Below are 16,696 nucleotides of genomic sequence, written 5' to 3'. Positions count from 1 at the left end.
TGCCTTAGAGCTGCAGTGATTTGGTGATATTCTTCACCTAATCAATGTCAAGCTGAAGTCTTCAGCACATTTTCTCACTCTGAATGATCCACTTGAATAACCCTGTGACAGTGAAACTGGGGAGTTTGTTATTGTGATATTCGAGCAGTAATATGTGGCCTGTGATCAGTGGTGGAAGTTAGAATTTGGCAGATTTGACTGGTGATGACGATGGGGATTGTGTAAAAAAAAAACGGACCAATTAAAGATGGAAAAAATTCCAACCCCCCAGTGAATTAGGAATGGAATCTAAAACGAAGACGAGTGAAATTCTCAACCGACCAATGAAATACCAAATAATTCTAAAACCGACCAATGGAAACACACGTGATCAAAAACCGACCAATGAGAAGAAAGAAAAAGCAGGATACTTCCCGGACACCTCGACTGCGACGGTGTAGTCCTGGTAACTTCTGGTGGGGTGGAAGTTGAAGATGAACACCACCTTCGCCCTCTCGAACACGATGACCTTATCCTCTTCATGCTTGGTGCTCACGTACGCCTGTGGGCGGCAAATCAGAGAAAGGGAACCAGTCTCTTAAGCGTGTTCCTCATGAATAATCATCCCGGGCCTAATTGTATATTAATGTGGTTAAATTACAATACATTAGAGAGGTGTCTGATAATAAAGAGAGACGTGCAACGTTGGGGGTGGGGGGGGTGTTGGTGGCGGGCTGAGGTGGTGCCGGCTGGACAGGTGGTGTGGGAACGGCCAGATGCACTGTCTGATACACACAGCTGCACAGGATGAGAGAGAGACGGGGGGGGAGACGGGAAGAGAGGAACAGATGAGAGAGAGAGGGATGAAGAGAGAGCTAGGGAATGAGGGAAATATGAGAGAGAGAGATGGATGAAGAGAGAGTTAGGGTATGAGGGAAAGAAGAGCGAGAGGGAGAGAGAAAGGGGTGAAGAGAGAGCTAGGGAAAGAGGGAAAGATGAGAGAGGGGGAAGAAGAGAGATATAAGGAGTGAGAGAAGAGAGAAAGAGAGATGGGTAGAGGGGGAGAGAGGCATGGGAGAGAAAATGAGGGAGAAAGTGTGAGAGAGGTCGAGACAGAAGAGTGCGACGGAGAAAGGAGGAGAGGTTAAGGGAGAAGAAGGGAGGAGGTTTTGAGAAACAGAGGGAGATTGAGACGAGAGTAAGGTGGAGAGCCACTGATAAGGGTGTGCGGTTGGGAGAGGTAAGGATAGAGCATGGGAGAGGGGGAGAACGTGAGAACGTGTGTCATGAAGAGACAGAGTGAGGCAAAGAGAGAGAGTGAGGGAAAGAGAGAGAGTGAGAGAGAGAGAGAGAGAGAGAGAGAGAGAGAGAGAGAGAGAGAGAGAGAGAGAGTGAGAGAGAGAAAGAGCGAGAGAGAGTGAGACAGAGGGAGAGAGAGAAAGAGCGAGAGAGAGTGAGACAGAGAGAGAGAGTGAGAGAAAGAGCGAGAGAGAGTGAGACAGAGAGAGTGAGAGAAAGAGCAGGGGAGAGGGTGAGAGAAAGAGTGAGAGAGTGAGACAGAGAGAGAGAGAGAGAGAAAGAGCGAGAGAGAGAGACAGAGAGAGAGAGTGAGACAGAGAGAGACAGAGAGAGAGGGCAGTAAGCCGGAGAGCAGTGGTACCATGTCATTAGCGGGGGATCATCATGTCACCCCCTCCCACCCACCCTTCCTCTTCTCTATTTTTAGTCGTCGCACCCCGGGCCTATTCAGGGGTGAATATTCATATGGCTGGACTGGGAGATAAGACGTGTTCTGATTGGCCAGGTGAAAGGGTGTTTGAGGTGTCCTGACTACCTCAAGTCTTTCGGAGCCCCCAAACAAGGACCTGGAGCCACGTACCCCTCTCTCTCCCTCTGTGTTAATCAATGTCTCCCCCCCCCACTGTTTTATATAGATACAATTTAAATGTATGCACAAAACTTCAATCGCCAAACCGTTGACTACATTATCCTTCATGAGTTCAGATTTCGCCGTCACAGCGTGACAGAAACATGAAACCGGGTGACCTCTATTTAACTAATCCCATCAAAGAATGACCTGCTGAATGTGTTTATTTTATACGGCGACAGTTTATAAAGCAGTGTAAGTATTTCATGAATATTCAAATCCACATTCATTGAATTAGTTCTTGACCTATTTCATTTGATTTATGGGTGGATAAAAAAAAAGTAGTAATTTACTTCCTTTTTAGTCATTAATGGTCGTATACATAGTGCAAGTGTGATTGTGCATGTGTCTGATTTATTGAATCAAATTGTATTGGTAGCTTCCGAAATCCTCCCTGTAAATTATTGAAGAAAAGATCAAATTCCCAGACAGGAAATGTGTTAAATTAATAACGACACTTGAGATGAAGTGCACAGTGGGGTTCACTTTGCTCCTGGAATAAGAACACATCCCGTGCTTTGGCCGATATAACGCTTTGGTCCGCCCCGACATCAATAACACTGGGCCGTGCGGAGACCTTTACATACGTAGAGGGCAGGGGGCTCAGACGAGGGACCCAGCAGCGTCTCCCCTAGGGGGGAGCTGCAGCCGCAGTGGAGGAGTTTGGGCATACGTAAAACACTATTTAGCATGGCGACTCCGGCTGGACACAGTCCTGTTGGAGGTCATCTCAGTGAAGGAGAGGTGCTGCTGCAGGGAGAAGGACTGACAGACTAATACTACCATAAATCGAATGCTCATAATCAAACACAAATGAGCCGAACCGCCTGTGTCTGAGTGTCTGTCTGCGGCGGCCATGGTCGCCATCATCATGTCACGGTAACTCGCCGACGTCAGGCAGCTAAATTATTAATAATTGTTAAATATAATTCTTGATAAGGGCCATGGGCAGGCCTTGACACAACAACTAAAAACGACTAACATTAAAACGCCCCGGCCAAAGGGGAACTTTGGACATCAAGGGGCAAACATGTGTAAATAAGTTTGTGTATGGGTTCATCATGAGGACTTTTTTTCTCTTTGTGTGCTGTGGTGATCAGGCACCCTCAGCACACTCTGCATGTTCCTGCTCATTGGGTTGTGACCCTGTAGAAAGCCAGTGAACGCGGAGAACCAGTTCCTATGGGGGGGGGGGGGGGGGGAGGAGCGACGGTGTGCTCACCGGACTTCACAAAGAGTTAGCTTGTGAAGCATCGCTAACATCACAGCGGGTCCCCCTCCTCACGTCCCTCCCTACCTCCCTCCCTCCCTTCCTCCCTCCAGTGTCACTAGCACTGCGCTGGCGGGTCTAAGCGTCCAAATCACTGGTCTTTGAAGACAGACATAGCCCCGCAGCCCACATCTTCAAAGTGGTATGCTAACGTAGCCCTTTTTTTTTTTTTTAAGAGAACCTTAACTCCTCGAGGTACAACAGCAAACGCTCGCTCTACCTCTACCTCTACCTCTCTCTCTCTCCTCACCCACTGCTATCGGTCCCTGACCTGCTGTGTTATCTCCGTAAAGACGCCCCCAGACCCTCCTACCCGTTGAAGTATCATTGAACCGAATCATACCAAGAAACTTTCCTGACTAAACACCGTTAGCTCGGCAGAGTCGGTGCATCACTCTGCACCAGATCCGAGCCCGGCCGTTTCAAAGCGGCATCGTTAGGACATTCGGAGACATCCTGAAATACAGAGAGAGACGGGGGGAATAGTCGGGCCTGTCTCTCTACCGGGGCGAGTCAGAGAGAGAGAGAGAGACAGTCCACGGAAGTACTGGTACACAGTACACCGATACAAAGATGTATGATGTACAGACGGCCCGATAAACAGAGAAACTTGGATTTTCCTCGACGGGCTGAGGTTAAGGGGGCGTCGTCTGACGTGGGCTTTGACGAAGCCCTTAAACGACCGGAGCAGTGATGAAGTTATCAATTACAGCGGCTCACGTCGCAATCCTCGCCACACGGTTTTTAATTAGCATTAGCCCGCCGCTTCAGTCGCCCCCAACCCCGGGAGAGGGATCACCAGCGAGCTGCATCACCTCCCCCCCACCCCACCCCACCCCACCCCAGCCCCAGCCCCACCCCATCCTCCTCCCCTGAGTGGAGGGAGGGAGAGAGGAGGAGGGAGGCGCGGTGACAGGGAAAGCTAAATCCATTCGTTTTCACCTTGACAGCCACCGGAGAAACAAGACGACTGCAGAGCGAACGGTGCGTTCACATCGTTCATCTGCAGCGCTCTGAGGAGAGACTAGTTCTGATTGGAGAAGAGTGAGGAGGCGGAAGAAGAGGAGGAGGAGGAGGAGGAGGAGGAGGAGGAGGGAGTTGAAAATGGAGCCAAATGAGAGGAGAGAGCAGAAGATGATGGAGGAGAAGGGGGGAGGATGAGGAGGAGGAGGAGCGAAGAAGAAGCTAAGAAGAAGCGAGAGGGAGAGGAGGGAACAGAAGAAGAGGGAGATTCGTCTGGAACCACTGTCGGACTCAGGGTGAGGAACCTACCTCAAACTGCAAATCTGTCTCAGATATTCTCAGACACACATCATACTTTGACACATACTTATTCCAGAGTGCGTTTTTTCCTGAATGGTCAGGACGGTCCACTGCTTTGAAAAGCCTCCGTTCCAGTTACAACCTAAAGGTCCAGGCGGGTGGATGCGTGCATGAATGTGCATGGACTGTATACGTGTGTATGTGTGTGTGTGAGCGTGTGTGTGTGTGAGCGAGTATCCCAGTCCTTACCGGCGGCGCAGCCAGCCAGCCGTACGCGTCCTCGGCGAGGTTCATGTGGCGGTCGAAGGCGTAGAGCTGGGCATAGCGCAGGTGTTTGGCAGCCTCCAGCAGGTCGAACTGGCGCCGGGCGTAGTGATAGCTCTGGTTGTTGCCTTCCCGGGGGAAGTCCAGCCACTCTGGGTGGCCAAACTCATTTCCTGCAACGCAGCAGAGGAGGACTGAGTCTGCAGAAGGGACTCGAGCCCTGTGTGAGCCCACAGGTCCGGGGGGGTGGTTCTCAACCCTGTACCCGCTTCAAGGGGGAACTACTAAAGACTTAACTAGCTTTGCTATTCCCCTAAAACTAGAATGAAGTCCTACACGCAAGAAATTGCAGGGTTTTGAATAGAAGGACCATGAATGGAAGTAAGCCTCATCTACATCAGTTTTAAACACTGCCTGGGTAATTACAACGTTCATAATGGCGTTAAATGATAGTCGTTCCTACCTAGGCCGCTGCAATACTAATAAGGCTGCTAAATTGTGATGGCATAATATAAGTTCCCTCCTTGGCCACCACAATTTTAATGTTAACTTATAATAATTAATAATAATTCCATCCTAGGCCCCTATCATATTAGTGATGGTAAAGGATGATAGTATAATATCCTTTTAAAGGAAAGCATTAATGGTTGAGTGTTCATAAATGGTATCTCGGGTTGTACTGATGTGGGCTTAATTTACTCTGCTATGCGAACATCCAATGAATAGAGATACAGTCAGCCCGTAGTGCTTATTCAGAATATATTTTCCTGTTGCCAGAAGGCTTCCCCATCTGGAGGTCTCTGTTTAGGTCTTCTCAGTTGAACTTGCCAGTGAATGGAAGTCCTGAAGTTAGCCAACGACTGGTAATTAGAATTACGTCCTTATTCAAGAGTTGACCTAGCTTTGCCCGAAATGCAAGCAGTAGTTTGCAAAGAATTGTAATATAAATGGTGTGTACTCCAAAAGGCACTCAAATGAGCCGTACACAGTACTTTTTTTAGGTTAGTCCCATTTGTGACTTGTATCCTCCAGTGATGCTAACGTTGGGAACAAATTAGCATACTCGCGGAATAATCCAACTTAAAGTGACCGGAACAGATCTAAAGTGTTTTATAGAGGTAATCTAATAGATGTGTATTTTCTTCTAATGAAAAACAATAGGCCAGATAGGTTTAGTTTTTAGTATCAGGTATACTAAATGCTTGTGGCGATGCATTTCATCCGAATATCACAATGCCATAAGAATGAACCCCTTCTCTTCATAACGGGGGGACGCAAACTGCAAAGTCATCACCTGAAGAATTGGGGGAAATTGTGAGGAGTTATCCATGACACCCAAACGCGGGAACATAAAGAGTCTCATCTTTGGGACAGATCCACTCCTTATTAATGTTTATTCACGTATTAGTCAAGACCCTGGCACAGCTATGGCCTCTCTCTTCTCTGAGAGAAGAAGGGGGCTTACATGAAATGAGATGACGGGGGGGGGGGGGGGGGGGGGGGGGTAAGTGCACACCAGGTCCCAGGGCCAGTAAGGGCCCCACCTCCTACAACAATAAGAGGATACTCAAGTATCTACTCATTCAATACAATTAGTTCAGTTGCAATGAACAACAAAACAACTTGTCTGTAATTAAGACCGGGATCACACGCACAGTGTTTGAGTGCGCATCTTCAGTGAAATTATCACAAGCGGCAATGCCAGTTACTATAAGCTAGACGAGAAAAGTGTTGAAATGCAGAAAGATCATTTACCACTGTGGTCCAAAATTATCTGTGAACAAGACACACAGCTGTCCAGCTGCTTTGGTCAGCAGTATCCATCCAATCAGAACCCTTTCTTCCCAAAATGTTTGTGTTGATACATTCTGCTGACCCAAGCAAACTCATTTCATTGCATACTGAATGAATGAATTGATGCAAATAACGCCATTATTGTTAGGATTCAATTTGTATAGACATATTTTATACAGATTGTATGGAATATACAGAATATACTTGAGAGGAAGCAGAAAATATGTTTCTATAAAGCGCGTTCGAAACCAACGGACCAACCAACCATGTCGATTCCACTGGTGAAAAAAACTAAAAGCCTTTTAAAAATAAAAGTGGCACAGAGGAGCAAAAAGGACCCAACATGCTAAAAAACTCATAAACACTTTTATTTGTGTTTTTAACAAACTAATTAAAGTGAATATTTGGTGTTTATTTTTTTCAAATTAGCAAATGTTGCGATTCAACATTTGTTTTTATGTCATATTTGTTGTTGTCCCTATATTCAACAGCTGGCAACCGCTTAACTGTAATCTTCAACACCCACATTTCCATAGGAGCCACGGTCAACAGTACAAGCCTGTCTAGACTCATCAATCATCGCTTGGTAGAGAATAATTAATAAATATAACATAATCATTGCAACATGACACTTCAACACGGCGGCACTGTCCTGAAGGGACAACAAAATACTCTAGGGAAGACACACACACGCACAAACACACACACACACACACACACACACACACACGTGACCTAAAGTGAAAGTGTCTTGCTCGAGGACGCCTGGATGTTACACTGCAGACATTGGGGCTCCGAACCCAGAACCATTCAGTTAAAGAGGCAAACACCCTCAAAACTACTAGGGCGTCCCGACTCTCCACCCTGAACCTCCATGAGCGAACGTCTGCACGGGAAGCAGACGTGGCTCCTAATCAGAAACATGATGTCGCATGATGAGGAGGCGGTAGACAATAGATGACGGCTGCTAGCTTAACCAGCGCCGCGATGACGCGTGCTAGGGCTAATTAGAACGACAGAGAGGAAGAGAGTGGGGGAGGGAGGGAGGGAGGGATAATAGAAGTCGAGAGAGAGAGAGAGAGAGAGCAGAGCGAGAAAGAGTGGGAGACGTAAAGAGATAGAATTAGAAAGAAGGACTAGAAAGAGAACGGCAGACAGTGAGACAGTTAGACATGAAAAGGGAGGGAGTGGGAGAGGCAGATAAAGAGAATGTGAGGAAAAAAGTGAAATAGCAAGGGGGGGGGGGCTAGACAGAAACAAGGGGACGAGTGGGAGTGAGAGAGAGAGAGAGAGAGAGAGAGAGAGAGAGAGAGAGAGAGAGAGAGAGAGAGAGAGAGAGAGAGAGGGCTGCCTTCTCTTATGACAGCTACACAGTTGATTACCCTCCCACGCTGTGGAAACTTCAGCTATAAAGGAAAGCATTAAAAGTCAGACTCGACCCTGGTTGGAGGCAAGAGCGTCTGCGTGCCATGCTCCATCAGGAGGATGAGCACGGCGCATGTTCGTTGTGCGGTCTCCAAACCAACGCGTCAGTCCGATGATCACAACGCGGGGAACACCGTGGCAAGCATACTGTAGTGTGACCGGCGCGGGACTGAGGACACAACGTTGTTCTGTAAACAGCACCCTATCCTCCAGCCAACCAGAGTCTGGGACACTGCATTGATTAACTGTGTCCAGAACCGCCTTCTTGTCAGGCCGCAATCTTGACTGACATGCAGCCATAACCAATCACGGGCATCACGCCAGGAACAGCATAAACATATCATTGGATGTGCAAATGAGAAAAGGACATACCAGTGGACTGAATAGGCCCTTGGTTTGTAAATGTAAGAATAAACCTGATTCACCCGTGTCGTGACGGCACTACCTAAACATTTCTGTGAGTGACAATGCTGAAAGCCAATCAGCATGTTAGGAGAAAAGGGGCACACCATAGCTGCACTGTTAGAGTAGCTGATCACGTGACCAGGGCCTTACATTGACATTTGGGGCATTTAGCAGATGCTTTTATCCAAAGCGAGTAATAAAAATGATCTATTCTTTTTATTATTGCAAAAAAGTACATTTGTCAGAGGGAAGAGAAACCACACTACAGTAAGGATGTTCCTAGAAACAAGTGCCAAGCACAACAAAAAAGGCAAGGTTAACCCATTCTCTGCTATACAACAAAGATAGCTAGGATAAGATGCTTCACACTGATTCGTAATCATCTTAATTGCCAGGACGTACAACATACAATAAGTGTGTACATTAAGTGCCAGGACGCACAAACATGAACTCTGATCCAGGGCTGCAACTAACGATTATTTTAATAATCGATTAATCAGTCGATTATTTTTTCGATTAATCGATGAATCTGATAAAAAAAATAAACATTTGTGATTGCCGCATCTTTATTAAAAAACGGAACATTACTTAAAATTCACAGTGCAGACTGAAGTGTAAAAACACCAGGTTATTGCTCCAACGTCCCGGAACTATTAAAAGTAATATTAAATAATAAAAAAAAAAACGTAACTGGGATAACACAAAAAAAAACATACAATGTATGATATACTTATATGTATATAAGGGATGTCTATGGTTAACCGGTCAAACCTATTGATACCATTTTCGAGACTCCTTGAAATAGAACTTGTAATATTGCTTGAATTGCTGATAAGATGATGATAGTTCAAGATAGGACATTAAACAGGTCATAATTCTATTTTTACTATCTATTTTATATTACTGGGAAAACAAGTTTTCACCAAAATCTCAATTATTATTATTTTTTTTCTGTTGCATTTGAACGCATCAATCATATTACTGAGCCGACCTGAACACATCACATTTGACACTGTTTGTGACCATTGGTCAGTTGTTTTTTTTAAGCTAACTAGCTCTATATCCTGCCGATTTTAACATGGATTTAAAAACTGCATTACTATTTTTAACTGACGGGACTTTCTACACCGTCCGGTTGTGTGATTACTACTACTGAGTTGAAGGAGTTTTTTTTAACCCAAAGACATAGAAGGTACAACACTTTTATGTAGGCCTACAGTCCAGTGTTAAGATATGACCAAAATACAAGCTGTGGTCGCTCACACAGCTCGCTGTGGGCTTGCATGAACCATGAACCAACCTGTCGGCGGCTGGCTGTAAACAGTGCTGCGCCTACGAGTAACTTATTAATCGCGCGACACAACGAATCGACAACCAAATTCGTTGCCGACGCATTTAGTAATCGATTTTTATCGATTTTATCGATTCGTTGTTGCAGCCCTACTCTGAACAAGTGATTCTTCAGTCTCTCGCGGAAGCTGGTGAGCGACAGGTTGTAAACACTGTTCTAAAACAAGATCCCCCTCACTTCATCCCCCGTATTAAGAAGAAGTCAAGGACCTGCCCCTTAATGTCCTCTATCTAGGTACACTCTTATCAACCTTGGATAAAAGCGCCACATAACAAAATAGTAATTGGTTCTCAAGAGTTTCAAAGTTGCTTTCTACTGGCAGCCAGCTGCAAAGGGTTCTTAGCTGACTCAGACACGCGCTGTAGTTGAGGTAAATTCATTATCGGTAAAAATGACCCAGCACTTACCTGTCCTTAAAACGCATGTTTACTCTTAGCCAGCATCTCAAAGAGAAGCACGGCTCATTGATTCACATTTGGGCTCCGGGGGTTTGCTTGAGGGTCGGGAAGTGAAGGGGTGAAGGTGAGGTGATGCCACTTCAGACAGACTCAACTCCATCAGCACTACCCCCCCCCAACTCCATCACCCTTGAGAGCTCTTAATAACAGCGCGCCAGCATTCATTAACATGGTAATCAGTCTTGCTCTATGTAGAAACCTGGCAGGAAGCTAGTAGGGAGCTGCTGTAGGCAGAGAGCAGGCAGGGAGCTAGCAGGGAGCTGCTGTAGGCAGAGAGCAGGCAGGGAGCTGGCAGGGAGCTAGCAGGGAGCTAGTAGGGAGCTGCTGTAGGCAGAGAGCAGGCAGGGAGCTGGCAGGGAGCTAGCAGGGAGCTAGCAGGGAGCTGCTGTAGGCAGAGAGCAGGCAGGGAGCTGGCAGGGAGCTAGTAGGGAGCTAGCAGGGAGCTAGCAGGGAGCTAGCAGGGAGCTAGCAGGGAGCTATTAGAGGGCTGCTGTATGCAGAGAGCTGGCAGGGGATAGTATGGAGCTCATAGGGAGCTAGTAGGGAGTTGCTGTAGGTAGAGAGCAGGCAGGGAGCTAGTAGGGAGCTAGTAGGGAGCTAGTAGTGAGCTGCTGTAAGCCGAGAGCAGGCAGAGATTTAGTAGGGGGCTGCTGTACGCAGAGAGCAGGCAGGGAGCTACAAGCCAGCTACAAGCTAGATAAATGCTAGCTACAGGCTAGTTAAATGTTAGCTACAAGTAAGCTACATGCTAACTACATGCTAGCTCCACAAGTCAAATTGTCCACAATTATTTATAAAGGATAAACATCCTGGTTAAACCTCACCCCAACAATAAGTACAAAAGCTTCCTTTTAAATATACATATTTTTCTACTCCAAAGAAGGATTGATTAAGGGATTGCCCTTCCCCCGGTTTCATCAAAGCCCTTCTTGATTTAACACAAATAAGCAGAAAGGATAGAGATTATTTGGCACTAAATCTCTTATTATGACCAATTTAAGTTTTAAAGAGCATTAGTGAAAATGGGTTTGAAAAGGTCTTTGGAAGGTTATCCCAGCCACTTAAGATGACAAATACATGACCTGTCTTACCGCCCTCACTTTTACTTTCTCCCCAACTTTTCATCCAAAGATATTCTTGATTCGACACCACGTAATTGTCCAGGCCTATCAAGTGAACTCTATTTATCAATGACTGGACAAAGTTTGGCAGATTCGGTCAACTCTTTCCCCTGCTAGCTGGCCCTGTTCCAAGTACCATTTCCTTGTATTATTTTGGCTTATGCAGTTAAACAGTTTAAACCTTCAATGTTGTACATCATTAATGCCATTGTCCGTCTTTTCGGTCTTGATGCAGGGGCACTTTCTCATCTTAAATAAAAGTCCCTACACAAATACAGCTAACCCTTTTAGCTGTGGGCAATCGGAAGGTAAGGCGAGCACTCGTTGGCAGCCTGGCTTAACATCGGAGCAGTGATGGGCCGATAAAGGGCCGGGGTGAGGTGTTTACATGGAGGGTGATGTCAGACACATCCCTGGTTCCCCCTTCTCCACCCCTCGCAGGCCCCCCGGGTGTCAGATAAGGGGCCGACAGTGACACCGACTGCTCAGTAATTAGCAGCACGAGTAGGAGCCAAGGATCAATTTGTTTTCCTTTGGAGGGATTCCAGCAATGCCGAGATCAATGTTCGGAGTTTGGGGTGAGGTTGAGGTTGGTGTCGCCTGAGGATTTTTGAAAGTGCAGTGTTGTAAAAAAAAAAAACAATGCCCCTGCCAACAAACCATAGTTCCTTAGTATATTGATTCCTCGTAGTGTGGAAGGTTAATGCAATCACAGACTCTAAAATATTAAAATGTACATTAATTCAACAGCGGAAGTAGCTTCAGCAAATTGACAAAAGAAAAAGTGACTTTAGAAACACAGTTACTTCTCAAGACAGATGGTCTATTGGATACGTTTCAAAGGGCCACCACAAAGAAGCAGGTAGTTGACCAAGAGTGGTAGCTCAATGGTTGCCCAACCTCAATATAAAATAATCGTTCAAAATCAGACTCTGTTGCAGACCCTGCGGTGTTTCATTACTTGGTTGCCGTTTGTCGCGGTTATGTCTCAGACTTGACCGCCACTCGTCTTCAAACCGCTCGGTGTTTACCACCAGACGCGAGTCAATCAACAGGCTTCTCCTCGGCTTGCCAACTGCCAAATCGATTTTCCCGCTCAAACTGTTTGTTATTGCCCAGCGCCGCCTAAATGACTCCACGGCCATTGATCCGGCAATAGCCATGTCATCTCTCATTTACTCCCATCTCTTTCCCCGCCTCCTTTTCCCCACTTCCTCCCCTATTGTGTCGTCTACTGCCAGGGATTGGTTTATTTCTCAGGGTCGGGGTGTTGAGGCGAACGCCACGAGGGATTTGAGAGAGAAAACTTGTATTGGATTACCCTCTGTTGAAGGTCCTGAGAAAGAAAATGTTTTAAAAGATTCTCTCCCACTATAAGGGAGTATTAGCTTGGCTTAAAGGGGACCAGGGAGTTGGGTTTAAGAAGTCCTTTGAGTTCACCTCAATCTCATTTATAATATATTTTGTTTATTTTAATAAAATCATTTGACCAATCTAATAAAAACATTTGATCAGATATGATATGATATACAAAACCAGTTAAGGGTGCCTCAGAAAACAAATCGATATTGACCTCAGTTACCGTGGTTACTGCACACAGTGCTACGGAACACATGAGCAGCAGGTGGAGCTAAGATGCTGTAGGAGAGAGAGAGAGAGAGAGAGAGAGAGAGAGAGAGAGAGAGAGAGAGAGAGAGAGCGGATGGTTCTGTGGTGTGTTTACCTCCACCTTCCTTCCCCAATCAGAGACACGCTCCCAGACACAAACACACCATCCGGGCCAAGGTCGACCCCCCGACATCCTCAATTACCACTTCATTATCCTCGCCAACAGGCGGGGGTACAGTCAGTTGCCCCCCCTCCACCCAATATACCCCCACCCCCCCATGGCGGAGAGACATCAAAACAGCGAGCCTTTCCAGCCGCGACGGAGAAGAGGCTTTTGTTTTGAAAGGCAGCAGCGACTGGGTCTTTCATCCCCGCTCTGTAGTGTGAACACCCTCCAATGTCAGCTACTTTTCATGGCTGTGTGTACCACCTTGACTTGAGGTGGGTGGGACCGCTAGCATAAACCCATCAAAGGGACAGAGCAAAGCAAGGAACAAATATTACAAAAGGATTCATGGACGAGTTGAGGCGATTACAGGTGGCTGAGATAAGATAAGAGATATAAGAGGCGTAACTGAAAGGTAAAATGGCAGTAGAAATAGAATGTCGGATGAACATGGACTTTCAAAGTATAAGGGGCGTTTACAGAGCATCACTTTCAAGGTACGTGCATAGCACTTTGAAAGTAAGAGCTTCAAACTTTCAGGGTAAGAGTGATATATCTTTCATGTCCATGTGCCATGTGCTTTCACTTGTTAGAGTTTAATCCCATTAAAAATACATTTACTTTAGCTGCTCCTTGCGGAAGTTCCATATTGTGAGTAACCGCTGGCCATCATTGCATTGTATCTGAACAATATTCTATCCGAAATAGTCAAACACCAACAATATCGATATTATTGCGGATTTGCAAACTCACTCACAGGCACTCCTTGGCAGTAAAAAAAAAAACATTTCCATGCCAGACAGAAAATCCCACAAAGAAAGGATGCGATTAAGAATCAAATGCCGATGGTCTCAAGGACGCGATCACTCAAACCCAGATGTGTTTGGGAAAGGGATGAGCACAGAAAGGTTTTATTGCCTTTTTAACTTGAATATAAAGAGAAAGTGGTTTCGCTCTGTTAATGTGTCAAATTCTTCACTGCCACCTGGGTAACTTTTGATTTGGTTCAGTCAGGTCTCAAGCCATGCAAAGTTTGATGTTGGTATGCCAGGTAATATTTTATTTATTTATTATTTCTATCCATAGCCTTTCACCTTATATTTTCAACAATTTGAGTACTACGACCTGGCCACGAAGGCAGCTTGGGATGAATGCAGATGCTGAGGTTGTGCTTTTGGCTTTATAATAAATGTTTTTTTAACTTTGGCATTTTCTCATATTTATAATCTTCATGAAGGCCATGCCTTAGGCTGGCTAGTGAGGTCATCAGAATGAAACATACATCTTGATAAATAATTATCACAAAGTAACCCTGAATGTGTGTCAAAAATTTATGGAAAAATAACAGGGGGCCATGGAAACATTTGCGTGGAATACATTACCCATGGTTACCCTTTGTAATAATCATCTAATTATTGCCCACTGCATGGCGTTGTGCTGGGGCTTCCACCCAACTGGAGTGACTGTGGATGACATGTCTTCTTCTTCTGAGGGACTAGGCCGACTTGTTTTTTGTGGGGCAACCATAAAGTGTTTGCTTTGTATCATTGCTAACCCTTCATCTAAACATGATAGTCATAACGACATAACCAGGACAAATGTATACCACTTTAGAGAGTTTTGAAACATGAACGCAATCAGAAAAGTTGAGGAATCTTTTGAAAGAGATTTTTCAAAAGACTAATATCATCAACATGGGGGTCGTAGCGCTACAGGGAGTGATGCAACCACACCCTTCATGTGGGCACAGACTGAGTTGGGAGTCAGACAGAGACGTCTGTCTTTTTTAATATTAATCAGGGCATTTAAGTCTAAAACAATTATAATTTGGAGGCTCTAGATTTAAAGGAAGTGATGTGCCAAGGGTCAAGGACACAAGGACAATTATCTTTTATTATCATCAAATTATGGTTTCTTTGACCAGTCGATAGGGGGCAATGTACCAGCAGACAGAGAGGTTGTTTTGGGTCATTTGACGTTTGAGATCACGTTGGATAACACGACCAGGGTCACCTGCGGCGATGTTTGTGTGGATATGTGGAGCTCCGTCTGTACAGAGGATTATGTTGATGGCCGTGTCCCAGAGAAAGTTAAAGAGCCAAAAGAGTTACGTGTTAATTTGTCATATATAATCGTCAACATAGTAATCTATGCTATCTATCTGGAACTCCATCCCCTGGCCATCCGTAACTCTGATTCACTGCAGTCTTTCAAAAGTCATCTCAAAACACATCTCTTCAACATCACTTACAACACCTGACAAAAAATGTCCACCCTCTCTCTTTCTCACTGTCCTATCTTTCTCTGTATTGTTGTTTTTTGGAGTATTTGTATGTATGCATGTATGTACTGTACTGTTCATTTGTATCCTTTTTGTTTTGTGTTTTTTGTAAAGCGTCTTTGGGTACCGAGAAAAGCGCTATATAAAACCTATGTATTATTATTATTATTATTATTATTATTATTATTATGCCATTTGATCACCGTTACTGAAATAAGAACCCGATTTAGAGCAATCTAGAACCCTGCCACCCAAATAATTTAGTACCACTTTTTACCTCTGAGGGTTCAAGTAAAGCTTCTTAGAAAAGCTTTACTTGGTCCGGGCGTTAATGTTCAAGTGAATCTTACTGTGACCTCTGTGACCACTTAAGTTCTCCTCTTCACGAAAGAGTCCACCGTCCTAAAAAACTCAATCCATACGATCCACTTTCCTCCAGGTCTCGGCTTTTCCCTTTGTCCGGGCGTTCGTTACAGCGTTACCATGACGACTCACCTATGAAGTTGAGGTAGCCCTCTCCTCCGAGGGCGTGCGTGAGGAGGCGGATCATCTTGTGCAGCTGGATGCCTCGGTCGATGACGGCAGTCATGGGGACCAGGGAGCTCATGTTGGTGTACATCTCCTTGTCCATGAGCCAGAAGGCCAGCGTCTTGTCTCCCACCAGCGCCTGGGCCGGGCACAAGGGGAGGCTGCGTCAGCGAAGCAGGAACAAACTTCTACCAAGACTACTTCTGCCGATCTACGAGTGGTGTTGCGGTTTGGTGTTCATTTTCCAGCCAAGAAAATCCGCAGTACCTTTATGCATAAGATTGGATGTACTTTCTTAATCTCAGACTGGGAATGAGGTACCCACTTTTTCATCGTTCCTCATTCAGCAGACGCTTTTTCCAAAATTACAGAGTGAATTCTGACTCGACAAGTCGCAGCTAGGGGTCAGAATGTGGACATTAGGGTATTGTACCCAGAACATTTTGGTTGGGGAACAACCCAACTGCAACTTTTCTATTTTCTAACAATCAAACTTTACTAAACTGTTGCTTGTTAGGCTAACATTATGTGTCAATGTTGTCCATCCCTGAAGGGAAGAATCCCTGAATCTGCATTCCCAATGTTTCTTCCTTGGTAATTAAGCTCTTTGGAGACTTTAACTCTGCTTTAGGGCTTTACAAATCTAAATTTACTTGACTGCTGTAAATGAGTTCCTGTGAGTGGCTTTGGATGGAAGCATCTGCTAACGTCTCAATAGCAGAAAGAGAGTTACAGAACTAGGTGTACTCAGTGATGTCTGTACCTGGTCGTGGCTCTCGGAGTAGGCGATGCACTTCTCCCCGTGGCGTCGGTTGACCAGTGTGTGGATGATGTTTCCTATATCCCAGTCTTCATC

General features: G+C 45.4%; 1 protein-coding gene and 1 long non-coding RNA gene across 2 annotated transcripts in view; one reads left to right on the top strand and one right to left on the bottom strand.

Annotated features, from left to right (window-relative positions):
* The window catches only part of LOC132474793 (uncharacterized), an 87,880-nt gene that overhangs the window by 12,800 nt on the left and 58,384 nt on the right, over window positions 1–16,696 (top strand). The window lies entirely within an intron of this gene.
* Window positions 1–16,696, bottom strand: part of gbe1b (glucan (1,4-alpha-), branching enzyme 1b) — an 86,516-nt gene that overhangs the window by 14,984 nt on the left and 54,836 nt on the right. The window contains exons 11-14 of the mRNA XM_060075667.1: window positions 16,604–16,696; window positions 15,808–15,979; window positions 4,689–4,876; window positions 411–541 (exon numbers count right to left, since the gene is read on the bottom strand). The exon at window positions 16,604–16,696 is cut by the window's right edge and continues 4 nt beyond it. Coding sequence (XP_059931650.1) covers window positions 411–541; window positions 4,689–4,876; window positions 15,808–15,979; window positions 16,604–16,696 — 584 coding nt within the window. The remainder of the gene's footprint in view (window positions 1–410; window positions 542–4,688; window positions 4,877–15,807; window positions 15,980–16,603) is intronic.

The sequence above is a fragment of the Gadus macrocephalus genome, chromosome 16 (assembly GCF_031168955.1).
Source record: "Gadus macrocephalus chromosome 16, ASM3116895v1".
Taxonomy (NCBI): Eukaryota; Metazoa; Chordata; class Actinopteri; order Gadiformes; family Gadidae; genus Gadus; species Gadus macrocephalus.
Note: the sequence above shows the minus strand (reverse complement) of the source record. Positions and strands in the feature narration are given on the sequence as shown.